This window comes from Pyrus communis, chromosome 12, assembly GCF_041283825.1.
Source record: "Pyrus communis isolate YQ-2024b chromosome 12, ASM4128382v1, whole genome shotgun sequence".
NCBI classification, from domain to species: Eukaryota; Viridiplantae; Streptophyta; class Magnoliopsida; order Rosales; family Rosaceae; genus Pyrus; species Pyrus communis.
The window spans coordinates 2,972,869-2,988,735 of NC_142576.1; the positions used below are offsets into that span (position 1 = coordinate 2,972,869).

Here is a 15,867-nt window from a genome sequence, read left to right on the forward strand (position 1 = left end):
TCCCCTAGGCCATATCATGTCTGTCCTTCAAGACAAACATGATGTACGGTCACAACTTTTACTTAGAATACGAATCACTATTCTTTTGCTCAAACCACGTATAAAAACAAAAAGAAACTGATGAATGTAGTTTAGTTTTGGTCGGAAAGATGATGTAGCTCAAATGTACTTTGTTGTTGAAGCAATGACTGATTGCTTGACGCTGGAAAAGATGAATCTGCAAGATTCAAGGCATTAGAAACATCTCAACAATGCAAGAAAAATGAAGTTTGTATGGTTATGAATTTATTATATGATGGTACTTAAGAATGGCTATTTTAAAGAAAATAATATAAGGAAAATAAGGACATATACCCTACAAAATAATGGGTAATGCTATAAAAACTATATATTTAAACAATATTTTATAAACCGTGTGATGTGGTTATTCATGATATAAGGCATAAAGACACTGTGAGACCAAAGGCTCAGCTCTTGAACTTTTATGACTCTTCGCCTCCAAACGACATTTCAATTCTATTTCACTACGGGCCGGCCTCAAGTCGTCCTCAAGTTCAACATGGCCCCAAATTCTTCTACCAGTGTGTACTACTTAGAGAAACTAGAACTAGAAGTACTATTACTTGGCTAAGGAGCAAGACCAAGTTAGGGCTTGTAGTTTCCGTTGATGATATTATCGATTTTCTTAATTAAGTAGTAGGAAGTTGTTTGATGAACAATCTAATGAGTAAGTATACATGTTATTATGTAATCAATGTGATATGTTATGAAATATTTTAGGTGATCTCTTGGAATTTTAGTGACCATACAAGAGAAGTGAATATTTGTGAAAACGCTTATTTAGAAGCGCTTTTAAAATGGCTGAAAGCGTTTTTTGTGAATGTTTGAGGAACTAATCCTTAGTAAAAATGCAAGTGAATTTTGGAAAAGCACATGAAGTGCTTCCTGGAAGAAACACATGAATCGCTTCAAATACTTTTGAACTCACAAATTTTTCTCTAAAAGCGTTTTTAATCATTTTAAAAGCACTTCCAAACAATCATGAGACTATATGTTTAGCTATTTATACTGTTTTTTTTTTTTTTTTTTTTTTTTTTTTTGAGAAAGCCATTTATACTGCATTAACTAGTAACAAACTACTGGCAGAGAGAATGAGAACAGTTGTTAGTTTGCTAATGTGATAACATATGACATAAATGAATACTAATAAAAAAGTAGCTACCGTCCAGCATCAAAGACAACAAACACTTCTAATTTGCATCGCAGATGGATTACTTATCATAACTAAGCAACACTCTTGAATTACCAACCCAGATCCAGAAAGTGTCATTGAGCTAGTTCATTACCCTAAACCCTAATCGCTACATACATATAGGGTGTATGACCTAATGATTTTTTCAAGCACACACACCGCGGCAGATTAATCACACAACTGCAGGCGCATCATTCTCTTCAAAACGCGTTGGATCTTTACGTGAAAAGGAGCCAGTAGCGATCATGTTCTTGAGACCTGATGTTGACTTGAAGTACATGGGCTGCAACCACTTCATCACCCAAATAAGAAGCCTGAGAGTGTGAAGTACACCGCCTATGACCAGCAACACAATCCAAAGAACTATGAATATTGCTGACAAGCTCCATGGTTCCCGAATACCGTAATTAGGGCCGATCATGGACAGCACCTTTAGGTAGGTGAGTGCCAAGAATGCGAGAGTGACGCATACGGACATCGATAAAAGCCACGTGGACAACCGATCGTGGAGAGGAAATCGACTAATGAGCAAAAGGGTGACAGTCAAAGAAGCTAGGAACGAGACGGTGTTGTATGCTATGAAACTGGGGAAATAATCCATGGGATCCTTACCTTGGCCTAAGGTAGCGACTGTATCTTTATTTTCCCTCCAAACTGTTCTAGAAGTTTTTGTAAGACTATCAACCCAAAGACGACCAGCTGGGTTGACAACGTCTTGAAAAGTCATGGTCGAGATCACCGTAGCCACAACCATCAGAGAGCCACGTGTCTCCTTCACCCATTCATGCGGATATCCTAACCATATCATCAATTTTCTCCAGAACCACCCTGGTGGCTTTGATCCCTTCTTTTTCTTCTTTACCGTTCTTGGACTTGGCGTTACAACAACAGCAGCAGCGGCAACAGCTGAGTTAGGATTATCATTTTCATTATTTTGTCTTCTGATTAATCCTGCGTCCATCAAAATCTGTTGAATTTCTAAGCTTCTGCTAAAGTCCTCTCTTGCAACGCTACTGTACTCTAAGATATCTAACACGGTCAGAGACATCCCATTCACACCAATTGCTTCTGCTCTTATAGCATCAACGGAAAGCAGGTAACGTATCGTCTGTAAATAATATACACACTCTATTAACATAGTGGAAATTATGCTCCTAGGGGAACAAACAAGAGAAAGCGCACACATAAACCAAGGTTAATCTCAGTTTACTATTATGAAGTTTCTTGGTTTTTAACACCTGATACATTAAGTTTTTTTCGTCCCAGTTTGGTACTTAAAGTTATAATTAATTCTCGGAGACTTTCATACATCTGTTAAATTTTCCATCAGAACCTCCATTAATTGATGACGTGGCACCCGCATAGACAATGACTAAGCGCTACGTGTCAATATGGGCGCACATGAATATTAAAAAAATTAAAAACTAAAAATTAAGAAATTAAAAAAATTAAAAAAATAAAATCCTAAAAACCTAAAGATCATTTAAAAGAAAAAGGAGGTCTGTGCAGCTGACCATGAAGGTGTCCGACGACCACCACGGTAGATTCCAGGCCTAACTGATCAACGTTGGCCTTTTGTGGGGGATCTGGATGTGCAGAGGACCAAGCTATCGACACGGGAAACACGGGAGGTAAGGGAAGGGAGTGGGTTGCAGATCTGGGGAAGGGAAACCCGTATGCAGCACAAAAAGGGAGTAGATTCATTCCACCGCCGCCCATGTGCAGTCGAAGGGAGGGAGATAGTAATATCAACGTGGGCTCATATTGACACGTGACGTTCAATTATTATCTACTTGAGTGACACGTTACCAGTTAACGGATGTTTTAACATAAAACTTAAAAGATGTATGAAAATATCTCATAATTAATTATGACTTTATCAAATTAGGACGAAAAAAACTTAATGTATCAAATGTTGAAAACAAAAATACTACGTAGTAAATTGAGATTAATCCCATAAACTATGTATAAAGAGGAAGAAACAAAAAAAAAAAATTTACACATGAACATATATTAATTAATATAGTGAAAAACTAAGAATATCCAGTATAGAAAATGGAAATATATATACGTACCTTAATTTGCCTTAGCATCAAAGCTAAGTGCAGGATGGTCACACCACCATCACAGCCAGCTCTTGAGTTGAGGAACTCACCATTGTTGTCGACTCTTTCAACCAACAGTTTCAAGCACTCTAACTTCTTGTGTATGATACACAAGTGCAAAACTGTTTCTTTCGATTTCTTTTCAACTTTGACATAAATGGACTCAGGATTTTTATCAATTAACTTCTGGAGCACCTCAACTTCTCCATTCATGGCTGCATAGTGAAGAGGGATTCTTCCCTTTTCATCATAACGCAAGCACGCATCAACATACACGGATAACAAAGCTTCGACGGTCTCCTTGTGGCCCTCAGCAGAAGCCAAGTGGAGGGGCGTGCGTCCATTGGCGTCCAACCGCTTTGCAAGTTTGGGATTGTTAGTGCAAAGGGCTTTGGTAAACTCAGCGTGTCCGAGCAAAGCCGATACATGCAAGGGGGTTTTTCCGGTCTGCAGGGATACTCTCCTTAGAATGTCTGGGTCCTTTTCGATCAATCTGTTTAAGTACTCTACACTCCCAGTCCGTGATGCCTCGTACACTTCTTCTTCATCATGCCGTCTGATCTCCATTATCTCTCTCCCTCTCTCTCTCTCTCTGAACTCTGCTTCACTTGTAAAATTTTTTAGAGAGCAATTATTTATAATAGCGAACAAAACGCCTTTTTGGTTGTTAGAAGAGCACTTCTAAAAGTATTTCCAATAATGCTAGTTAAATTTTTGTTATTGTAGTTAATTAAATGACTCAAATGTTAATTTGGCTAGTCACCACTTCCAATAATATTAGCTATTTTAACTTATGGTAAAATATTTCTAAATCTCGGAGTAATGCTAGGATGACCATCTATTTAGATCAAATTTTATAAATTATATGACGTGGTTGTTAATTATTAGATTATTATTTAATGTTAATTAACTTGCTTATTTCTTATTGGTGACATATCACATATTTTACAAATTTGATTTAAAAAATTAATCTGCCTAACATTACCCCTAAACTTAACAATCCAGTTAAGTCCTTATTCTCCTCTTGCTAAATTTAGGTAGCTATTTTTTCTGCATTGTTTTGTTAAAGTAGCCAAAAAATCTCATTCATCTAGATTGTTAGAGATTGTCTAACCCTGCAAAAAAATAATTTTTTATAACACCCAGCCTAAGGTGATTCGTGCATTCTCACATGACTTAATACGTGTAGCTATTTCAGAGGCAATCACAAAAAGACTCTTTAAGATGATTCGCGTACGATTGATGCTAAATTTCTAACCACTAAAGCTTGTGTGGAGCTTTTAAATTATGGACGATCAAGACCAGTCCCCATCCTGCATGCAAAGTGCCATAATCTGATACTTCTCACTTTCAAATTATGGACGAACAAGACCAGTCCCCATCCTACATGTATGCTGGTAGCACTGACACTGAGAGCATCTCTAATGGTGTTCTCTATTTTGTCCCTGCAATCGTATAAATGTCCGAAGCCTTCCAATGGGTCAGAAAATCGACAGGACGTGGCCTAATAAAAATTCCCACAGATAAGGATCGGTAAGTGACTCAAAATGGAGTGGAGCCCAGACGAATTTTTGAGTGGGAAACAAGATCACCACGTGAAATGGATAGGAAGCTACTCTGCAGCTTTGAAAGACGCGCCAAACATGCGCTGATAAAGTGTTTTTTTTTTTTAAGGTAAAATAGTCATTGAAATTAATATAATTCTTTACTTTGATATTTGATTTTTGAATTTGTCCATGGTTAATTATTTTAGTTCTTCCGTAAAAAATCTCTAAAAGTGTAAGCATCGGCAATTTCATTGTCGGATCGAAGAAAGAGCAGTGAGAGAGATAGAGAGAGTGCTCGCAACTCTATTTAGAAGATTTGATTTTGCTGTAAATTTCACTTCTTCAGGCTTCCATGGACGCCATAATGCTGCAGTGCGGGCACTCAATCTCGTGTGTTCTCCCTCTCTTATCCTCCATCACCTATTCCGGCTATCCTACTTCCACAGTTCGTTGTTGCAACATCGATCTTGGTGGCAATCTCCTTCCCAGTATGGCTTTTTGGCTTCACTTTATGGTATGTTTGATACGACGACTCTCAAGAACAAAATAATGAAAATAGTTTGAAAACTTTGAGTTTTAACGATAAGAACAAAATAAAGGGTAAAGTGAATAGTACCAAGTATGATTTTTTAGTGTAAAAATATGGTTTTTCATTAAAATGAACAGTATAACGGACTTTTCGTTAAAACTTCCTAAAAAAAAACCCTAGCTTTTAATTGTCAGCCACTTAAAAGGAGAGGGTACCCTAAACCCTAGTTTTGTTATTTTTTTTTAACAAATGATATCATGTACACTTTGTTAATTTTAGTTTCTAAATATTTATAGAAGTTTGGTTTTTATTATTAATCCATGTTGCTTGATATGATTGGTCATGTAGGATCCATTCGCATGTCACATTAACACATAACAAAAAATTTGACCAAAAGATCAATTTGATCTGTTGGTTTCGTTTCAAATACCAAATTGATGGATTTTTTGTTTCAGGTAACATTTTGATTAAAATATCCAATTTCAGAGACTATATGTGATAAAAACCAAAAAAAGAAAAAAAAAAGAAAAAAAGAAATAGGTTTCAATATATCATTTTTCCAATTTAGTAATTGAAACCTTATTCTTTTTCAACTTTTGATCAAGGTCCCTTAGTTGTTATCGTGTCATAATTTGAATAACAATAGATTTACATGTTAGCATATTTAAATTTTATAATTTAAAATTATTAAACATTTCCAAAACGTTACACTTTGGTATATTTACATGGTTAAGTTTTTGTATCATATATTTGTATTTTTAATTTGCACCTATTTTTCAATCTTTACCAATTTTCTTGTTAATTAAATTTGTACTCATATATTTAGGGAAAAATTACACTTAGAGTATACTTTCAATACTTAATTATATATTAAGACAACACTTTTTAAACATTTCAAGAAATGACATTTTTTAAATCCGCGAAAGATGACGTCATGTCCGGTTTTTTCGTTAGAAACGGAGTTATGTATTCTGTTAAATAGCGATCGGCGGTGATTCGAATCATTCAAATTATATTTTTGTTTCTCTGCTGTTTTTGTTTCTCTTTGAAGTTTATATATTCCGATTTATATTTCGCCATCTTCCTCAATTATCTCTTGCCATAATTTCTATTCGAATCATTCAAGTTTTCTTCGAAGTGTTTCTCTCAAGTTTATCTATTTGAATTTTATGTGTTCCAATTTAGATTTTTGAAGTGTTGTGTATTTTTGAATTTATTTTGGTTTAGACTTTGTTCTTCTTTTTTGCAGTCACTGTTTTTTAGTTTTGAAGGTTTTGATTCGGTTTGACCTTACTTGATCGATTGTTTGTCGAAGGTGATTTTTCGTTGTGTTGCTTTTGTTTTTCATTGAAGTTCATTTTGTTTTTTGCAGTATAGTTATCATATATATTTGTTAGAATTGGAATGTATTATGAGTTAGTGAATCCACGGGGTGCAGTTTTATTGTTACACTTTGTAAAGCTTCAAAATTTCATGCTTTTTTCAGGAATTCAGTAGTCCGCATCATCATCAGTTTGTCTGCTATTGCAGTTAGAGAAGCATTCCACAGAAGAAGGCGAGGCTACACCTTCAGTTTATTCGCGCAAAGAACCAGTATGTCCAAAAATATATGTTACTCGATTCTTAAAAAAACTGTATGGCATGACAAAATAAATTTACAAATGCTAATTTTTTTTTTGTTTTGTATAAAATCTTTGTTCACTTTACTTGAACATGTACACATGTTAAGTTTTCTTTCATATCTTATCTTTGGCACAGAAAGCACCATCAAAATTTAAACTTTTTTTTCTTTTCATTCGGCTATTAAGGAAGGGATTGTTGTTGGTGGATGAACCCTTTAGGTAATTATCTGTTGCTTATTGAACTCCCTCAATCATGAGTTTTGACTCGGAAGAAGATTTTGATGATGACAGATACTAAATTGGATTTTGGCTCAAATTGTATTGAAAATTGCAGTTCTGAGCAATTTTTATGATGAAGAAGGATGAATCCTCAATCTAAAGTTATGTGGGTGTTCACATTACGGATCAATCGCTTCAAAGCTAGTTTACGCAGGTTGACCTATGCAGTCTTGAATCTAAAGTTGATGTTTAAAGTATGGGTATGGGCTTTTAAGGCCGGTTTCTAGGGAGGTGGTCTGGTGTCGGTGCCTTTGCAGGGTGGGGGCATGATATGAGGCGGTCTGGTTACAAAATTAGCTACTTGAACAAGTTCTCAACATTTTTTGTTTTTAATTACTTGTTGAAATGGCTACCTACACTGCATGATACATATTATTTGTGTGAACTACATGTTTCTTCTGTTTCTTAAGGAAACAAAATTTTTTTGGAAACCATCTCTTTCTAAGCGAAGATGTTTAGTTTCTTCCCACTCATTGTACAATATGTTTATATGCCAGCTTACTTGAATGTATATAAAAGAAAAAATGCTTATCTTATCGACCTCATTCATTCATGTATCCCTCCATTTGTTCATAATTGTATTGAATTTATTCAACTTATCCGATTATACTTGAAACATTTGGTTTCCGCAGCAACGCCGGGCGTATTTTCTAGTCTATTCACTCTATTTACAACAATGCCAGCCAAATGGGGGTGGGTTGGGAGGGTAATTCTCAAAAGTTGAGAGGGTAATTTTGTCCGTATGGTTTAGGACGTCTCGCATCTCTCACTCCTCCTGTTTCTGTCTTTCTCTATTGGAAACCCCACAATCTTTCATCTTCCTTTGCTTTTCCTCTCTCTCCGCTCCCCATATATCTCAATATGAAGCCCACAGACCAAGTAGTGACGGTCAAAAGCCTCAAACATGGCGGTGGCGAAATGGACGTACAGTGACGGTCGACAACCGCCTCTTGTGTCGATGAGTTTGGCCGTCGGAAAGCGTCATTTCCCCAATTATGGTATGTTGAATTTCTCGATTTTCCCTTTATTTGTTTTCCTCTCTTTTTGCGTTTGTTTAGGGTTTATAAATTAGGGTTCTTAGGGATTTTAGGGTTTTCTCGCTCTTTTTTTTTCCTTCAGAAATTGCACTGTATTTCTCTTATCGGAGCTGTTCTTATTGCACTACTGTTGATTTTAGCTTTTGTCTCTCTGGTAATTACTCTGAACCCCCAAAAGATTTGAAATTTCTGGTAATTGTTCTCATTGTTTTTGACAATTTGTTGTTAGAATTTGTATAAATTGCTACCATTGTGTTGTGAAGTGTTATGATTATTTCAAAGAACACCGATTCTATCAATTGCAATTCTGCAGATGGCTGATGAAATAAAGGCCTGCGAAAGGAAGGAAAAAAAAGCCTAGAAAACACCATCGGATGATGTTTTAATCAATTGGGAAAACTGTAATTACTCACATTTTAACAAATTAAGGTTTCTTATTTCACTTCTTTGCAGGAAGCTATTAATTCTGCATCATCAGTGACTTAAACCTTAAGTGGAGAAGTGGCTAACGGTCAACGTAAGCTCATAGCTCTTGCAGCTGCACGAGGAAACTCAAGTGCAGTAAATCCTTTCGTCACACAACTCAGTAATGGACCTTTGGGTGGTCTTCATGAGAAGGTTTGTTCGATCTTAAATATGTGGATGTGTAACTCCAAATGTTCAATTTTATCAAATGAGTGTTGGTTGGTTGGCTATTTTAATCATGAAAAGCAATTTATTTTAGTTGAGCAAACATTATGCATGGACTTGGAACTTCTTCCTTTGAATTGTACTTGGAAGGGTGTATGATAAATTTAGTGGGATTTGAGCATAAGCTGGTTGCCAGCCCAATACAACTTATTGCATCCTGCAAGATTAATTTATCCACATTGGAGAATTTCTCATTATACAATTTTACTGCATTTTTTTTTTCAAATTTAAAATTTAAAATTTTGGTTTTGATTATGCAGTTTATGGATTCTTTGCTGCTGCGGTATATTTAAATGCTGCTGTCCTCCACTGTTTGAGCCTGGGCCTTTTCCACCACCATAGTGGTAATTTTTCTTAGGAGCCTACTTTGCATGAATTATTTTGTGTAATTGGTTGGCTTAAATCTTTATTTGATCTAACTATTCCAATTTGGCTAATTTATTTTTTTAATTTTTTATTATATTGGAGTTGAATTTGGTATTTTGGGTATGCTATCTGTGGATGCTTAGAAAGATATGGATATGCTCTATAAGAAACTGTAATTTACTTTTGTCTTTGATTTTTCACTAATGGGATGTTGTGATGGGGTTTAGTAATTTTCAGTATTCTTCAATTATTTTGAATTGGCAAACTTAGGATTAATGCCTCTATTAATTTGATGTTTTCTCATGGTTGAAAAATATATACAGCTGTCTTATTTATTGGACAACATCATTCATCCTTTATATTTAATATTAATTGCTTTTCTTAATCTATTTTTCCGTCAATCTTTTCTGCTAAATAATCTCATTTGGTTTTCAATTTTGTGAAATGTTTTGGAAGCGGGAGTGTGTGAAATGTGTTGATGCTGATGATAGTGCCGAATTTGGTGACACTCCTCAACTAGCAGAGAAGTAACAAAGCTTCTTCCAACTCAAATTTAATGATTCAAGCTGCCTAAGATTTGCATAACATTCCCAAGTTGTAGTCGATGTGCCTGAGTGGTTAAGTGCTTGACTAATGAATGTAACCACTAAGATTTGGATTGTTTTTGGGGGGTAAGAAATAACATTGTTAATTTCGGATTTATGGGTTTGAATTTTTGTTGAGTATGTGATTTTGTGTTGTGTGTATGGATTGACTGATGGAAAAATGTAGCCATAAAATATTGATTTTGACATTTTTATTTTTTTTAATAAAAAGGTGGTATGATTTGTAAAGATCCATGATTGATGGTTTGGTGTTTTTGGGTTCGTGGGTTATGTTGATTGTTGAATGCCTTATCAATGTGGTTTTTAATGTCATTGTTTGCTTATCTATTTCCATAATAATCTTTTCAAATAAATGTTACTTATTGACGTGAGAACTGTAATTTACCTTTCTTATTTTATCTTTTAGGGCTCTTGGGTTGTGAATTGTGACTGAAAATTTGATCCTCACATGGAGTTAGGCAAAAACCACTTTTTTTTTTTTCTTATTACTTTTCTTTTAAATGCCTTTTGATTCTGAGATTGCCTCTTTATTTAATGTGCAATTTTTGTAGTTGCCTTCAATGTTATTGTCGTTGGCTTAGGTGCTCAAAAGATCTATACAGTATGGTTTTGCCAATTATGTGGGTATTGTGTTGAATATCATAAAAACGAACATCAGTAACTATAGATCTGCAAATGCTTGGTAGATAGAGCAATTTGGGAATTTGTTACCAAAACATTGATGGATAACATGTATATCATTTTTTTTTTTACGTGAATGTTGAATGTTGAATGCCTTATCATTTAGGTTTTTAATATGCCATTGTCTATCAATATCCAAAATGAGTCTGAATCCTTTCAGATAAATGTTACTTTCTGATTTGAGAAACTGTAATTCACTTTTTTTTTAAAATCTTTTCCCATATATTTGATTTATAGAGCTCTTAGGTTGTCAATTGTGACTGGAAATTCTACCCCTCACATGGATCATACGTAAAAAAACAGTTTCTTTGCTTATTACTTTTCCTTCAAATGTGTTTTATTCTGAGATTGTCTATTTATATATTGTAAATTTCCAGCACTTATGCAAACTTCAGAGCGTATAGGTTCCATTTTAGGTACAAAGAACCAAATATGTTATCTATGTCTTCAATGAAATGCTTTAGTGTTATTGCTTTTAATTGTTTAGTTTTAACTGATGTTTGGATGCTTAAAAATATTCTTCGTTTCGTCTTTTTGAACCTGAACGTATATTTAAATTGGAATAGATTCTATTTTTTTAGTTCATTTTGCTTATCAGTTTATCTTACTTCTTTGAACCAAATCCAAATTTCTATCTTGCATTGTTTAGCTCTGAAATTAGAACAAGAAAACTTGCATGAAATTGAAGTTTTCTTTGATTGAGAACTCATTTTTCTTCTACTTGAAGTTTTCTCTGATTGATTTCTGAATAATTTAGAAATGGGTATGTTAAATTGTGGGTTACGATTTCAAAACTCACGGCGGAGCACGGGCATTTTTTCTAGTTTCAATTCTATTTCACTAAGGGCCGGCCTGGAGTCATTCTCAAGTTTAACATGGCCCCAAATTCTTCTACCAGTGTGTACTAGGTAGAGAAACTAGAACTAGAAGTACTATTACTTGGCTAAGGAGCAAGACCACGTTAATTAGGGCTTGTAGTTTCCGTTGATGATATTATTGATTTTCTTAATTAAGTAATAGGAAGTTGTTTAATGAAACAATCTGATGAGTAAGTATACTACATGTTATTATGCAATCAATGTGATATGTTATGAAAATTTTTAGGTGATCTTACTTGAATTTCAGTGACCATACAAGAGAAGAGAATATTTGTGAAAGTGCTTGTTTGTAAGTACTTTTAAAATGATTGAAAGCGTTTTAGTAAAAATGTTTTAGAAACTAATCTTTTGTAAAAACGCAAGTGACTTTTGGATAAGCGCATGAAGTGCTTATTGGAAGAAACACATGAAGCACTTCAATTACTTTTGGTTTTGGAACTCAAAATTTTTTCTTTAAAAGCAATTCCAAACGAATCATGAGTCTATGTTTAGTTGTTTATATCGTATGTTTATTTATTTATTTTTTTTTTTTTGGGGGGGGGGGGTGGGGAAGCCATTTATACTGAAAAATACCATATATTTACACTGAAAAATGTGTTGCATGTTCCTAAACTTTCACAACACTTATTATCCATATATCAACTCTGCAAGGATAACAAATGTAGATTCATATGTGATGATATTTCCTTTTGGGTTTAGGACAAAATCACAGGGAAAATCCTACTCAAAGGACTGTGTAAAGCTGGCTATTACCCCATTCCGTTTAAATCTCCACAGCAGAAACCACCTGCATCATCCACATTACATGCATGCTATCTAGCCAAACCAGTTACTACAAGCTTATGGCATCAACACTTAGGGCATCCCTCAAATACAGCCACCTCTGCAATGCTACAACACATCAAACCTTCTACACTCACAGATACTTGTCAAAACGTTTGTACTCCCTGTTTGAAAGGCAAATTTACAAAATTGTCTTTTTCTTTTCCTGCAAATAAGTCTGTAACCCCATTAGAGGTTATTCATAGTGATGTATGGGGACCTGCCCTTGTGATGTCTTTTGAAGGGTATAGGTACTATGCTAGTTTTGTTGATGAATGTACTCGATACACATAGATTTTTCCATTGAGAAATAAAGCAGAAGTTTTTCAAATCTTTGTTAAGTTTCATGCATACTTAAGTACCTAATTTTCTGCTCATATTAAAACCTTCCAAAGTGATGGTGGTGGTGAATATACAAGTCATCAATTTCAACATTTTCTAACAACCAAAGGCATTTTGCATCAAAAATCTTGCCCATACACTCCAGAGCAAAATGGATTGGCAGAAAGGAAACACAGGCACATTCTGGAAACTGCCATCACCTTATTGCAAACAGCTACACTTCCATCCAAATTCTGGTTCTTTGCTTGTTCCACAGCCATTTATTTGATAAATAGAATGCCTTGTATTTCTTTAAAAATGCAATCCCCTTACAAGTTGTTATTTGGTCAATCTCCACCTCTTACACACCTCAAAGTATTTGGATGTGCTTGTTATCCTTTATTAAAACCTTATAACAACTCCAAACTACAACCCAAAACAACAACTTGTACATTTTTGGGATATCCAGCCAACTACAAAGGTTTTCTTTGTCTAGATGGGATCACAAACAAGATCTATATTTCTAGACATGTTCTTTTTGATGAAACACAATTTCCATGCTCAACCACATCATTTGCTATACCTCATATGCTTCAACCAACATCCAAGTCATCACTCCATTCATCTGCACCATTCATACCATTAGTTTCATTGCATAATCAAGTCACATTACCATCATCTCATCTACATTCATCTTCATCTCGAGCCTCAGAGTTCTTGAGTCCAATTTCATCTAGTGCCACAGATTCCTTGCCTGCATCTACAACCTTAGAGTTCTTGCAAACACAATCATGTACTGCTTCAGAGTCTATTCAACCATCCTTACTACATCATTCAACTCCACAGTTACCCTCTTCACCCACAGATTCTAGCCCTCATGAAGTTACACAGTTCCCTATCCCTAATGATCCTGATTTCCAACAAGACCAACTAATTGATCTTCCCATCCATATGAATCTGCATCCGATGCAGACCCGTTCAAAGAGTGGCATTGTCAAAAGAAAGGCTTATTCTGCATCCGTGGCTATCACCTCACCACAACTAGAACCCAAAACATTCAAAGCAGCTGCAAAAATGAAAGAGTGGCAGTCTGCTATGCAAGAGGAAATTGCTGCTTTACATTCTTAACAAACGTGGTCTCTTGTTCCTCTTCCACCACATAAAAATCTTGTTGGCTGTAAGTGGGTGTACAGAATCAAAAGGAATGTAGATGGTTCAATCTCCCAATACAAAGCACGGCTTGTTGCAAAGGGGTACAGTCAAGAGGAAGGCATTGATTATGGTGAAATGTTCAGTCCGGTGGTTAAACCTACAACCATTAGATTGATCCTAGCATTGGTAGCACAGTTTCATTGGACTCTTAGACAACTGGATGTTAAAAATGCATTCTTACATGGTTTACTCCACGAAGAGGTGTATATGGAACAACCTCAAGGTTTTCAAAGTTCTAGTCATCCCTCCAGTTATGTATGCAAGCTTCAAAAATCTCTATATGGTCTGAAACAAGCTCCTCAAGCCTGGAATGAGCGGTTCACAAGTTTTTTGCCAGGATTGGGTTTTCAACTGTCTCAAGCCGATCTTTTTTTATTTGTTAAACACACAATACAGGGCACGGTTGTTCTATTGCTTTATGTGGATGATGTGATTCTCACAGGGAGTGATCCTAAATTGGCTTCAGATGTTATTACAGCTCTCACAAAGGAATTTGATATGAAGGATTTGGGAGTTTTGAACTATTTCTTAGGGCTATAGATTCAATATACTTCTGATGGTTTATTTGTTTCTCAATCCAAATATACACAGGAGTTAATTGACAAAGTTGACCTTCAAGATTGCAAACCTTGTGCTACTTCTTGTCTTCCCTATCACAGACTGCTAAAAGATGATGGGAAACCTTATCATAGTCCTGACCAGTATCGAAGTATTGTTGGCGCACTGTAATATCTCACGTTTACTCGACCTGATATAGCATTTTCAGTTAATCAAGCTTGCCAGTTTATGCACAATCCTATGGAATCCCATGTCATTGCAGTCAAAAGAATAATTAGGTATCTCAAAGGCACTTCAGAGTATGGTATTAGATTTCAATCAGGACCACTCTATCTCCAATTATATAGTGATGTAGATTGGGCTGGAGATCCCAATGACCGAAGGTCTACATCTGGTTTCATTGTCTTTCTTGGTTCCAATCCAATTTCGTGGGCTTCAAAGAAGCAACATACTGTTTCTAGGTCCTCAACATAAGCTGAATATAGAGCTCTTGCCATCACTGCGGCTGAGCTTGCCTGGATATGACAATTATTCTGTGATCTTCACATTCCATTACAATTGCCTCCCATGATTCATTGTGACAATGTTTCTGCCATCGCTCTATCCACCAATCCAGTGTTTCATGCTAAGTCCAAACATATTGAAATCGATTACCATTTTGTGCGAGAACGAGTAACAAGAGGAGATCTCCAGATTCAACATGTTTCTTCATCTGATCAGTCTGCTGACATATTGACTAAAGGTTTGCCTGCGCCATTGTTTCAGTTGCATTGTGGCAATCTCATGCTTAGCTCCTACAAGCATGAGATTGAGGGGGGATGTAAGAGTAGTGAAGTGAAGAAAACCAACATCCAAGTGACAGATAAATCTATGGCAGAAATGAATGACATTTGTCAAGAGACTACATAGTTTGTTATAAGGTAGTTAGACAGTTAGTTCTTAGCTTAGTGAGAAAGTTTTGTAACAAGATATAACAGTTTTGTAAACTGTGAAGTGAGAGTAGTAAGAATAACAAAGTCATTCCTTTCTCTCTAAACCTGACTCTCTCTCTCTCTCTCTCTCTCTCTCTCTCTCTCATTTCCTCTTCTTTCTTCTGCGTTCTATATCTTTTCTTTAAGATTTTTGCAGTTCTTATAGTTTTAATCATTTTAAAAACACTTTCAAACGAACCCTAAGACTATGTTTAGCTATTTATATTGTAAATTTTTTATTTATTTTTTATTTTTTGAGAAAGCCATTTATACTGTATTAACTAATAACAAACTATTAGTGGAAAGAATGATGAGAACAGTTGTTAATTTGCTAATGTGATAAAAAATGACATAAATGAATAATAATAAAAAAGTAGCTACCATCCAGCATC

General features: G+C 35.3%; 1 protein-coding gene and 1 long non-coding RNA gene across 5 annotated transcripts; one reads left to right on the top strand and one right to left on the bottom strand.

The window, feature by feature from the left end:
• Nucleotides 1-1,168: 1,168 nt before the first annotated feature.
• Nucleotides 1,169-3,961, bottom strand: LOC137744869 (uncharacterized). Its single transcript, XM_068484678.2, has 2 exons — nt 3,328-3,961; nt 1,169-2,360 (listed from the first exon to the last, which is right to left on the bottom strand). Exons 1-2 carry the CDS (start codon nt 3,922-3,924, stop codon nt 1,425-1,427), a joined length of 1,533 nt encoding a protein of 510 aa, XP_068340779.2. The 5' UTR covers nt 3,925-3,961; the 3' UTR covers nt 1,169-1,424.
• A 4,155-nt stretch (nt 3,962-8,116) lies between these two features.
• Nucleotides 8,117-11,192, top strand: LOC137746295 (uncharacterized). 4 transcript variants are annotated; one of them, XR_015954014.1, is made up of 5 exons: nt 8,117-8,332; nt 8,454-8,525; nt 8,685-8,989; nt 9,322-9,405; nt 9,884-11,192. It is a non-coding gene; the product is annotated as an uncharacterized LOC137746295 (long non-coding RNA). The 4 variants fall into 4 exon arrangements; XR_015954013.1 differs by having other exon boundaries at nt 8,120-8,332; nt 8,825-8,989; XR_015954012.1 differs by lacking the exon at nt 8,454-8,525 and having other exon boundaries at nt 8,120-8,332.
• The last annotated feature ends 4,675 nt before the right edge of the window (nt 11,193-15,867 follow it).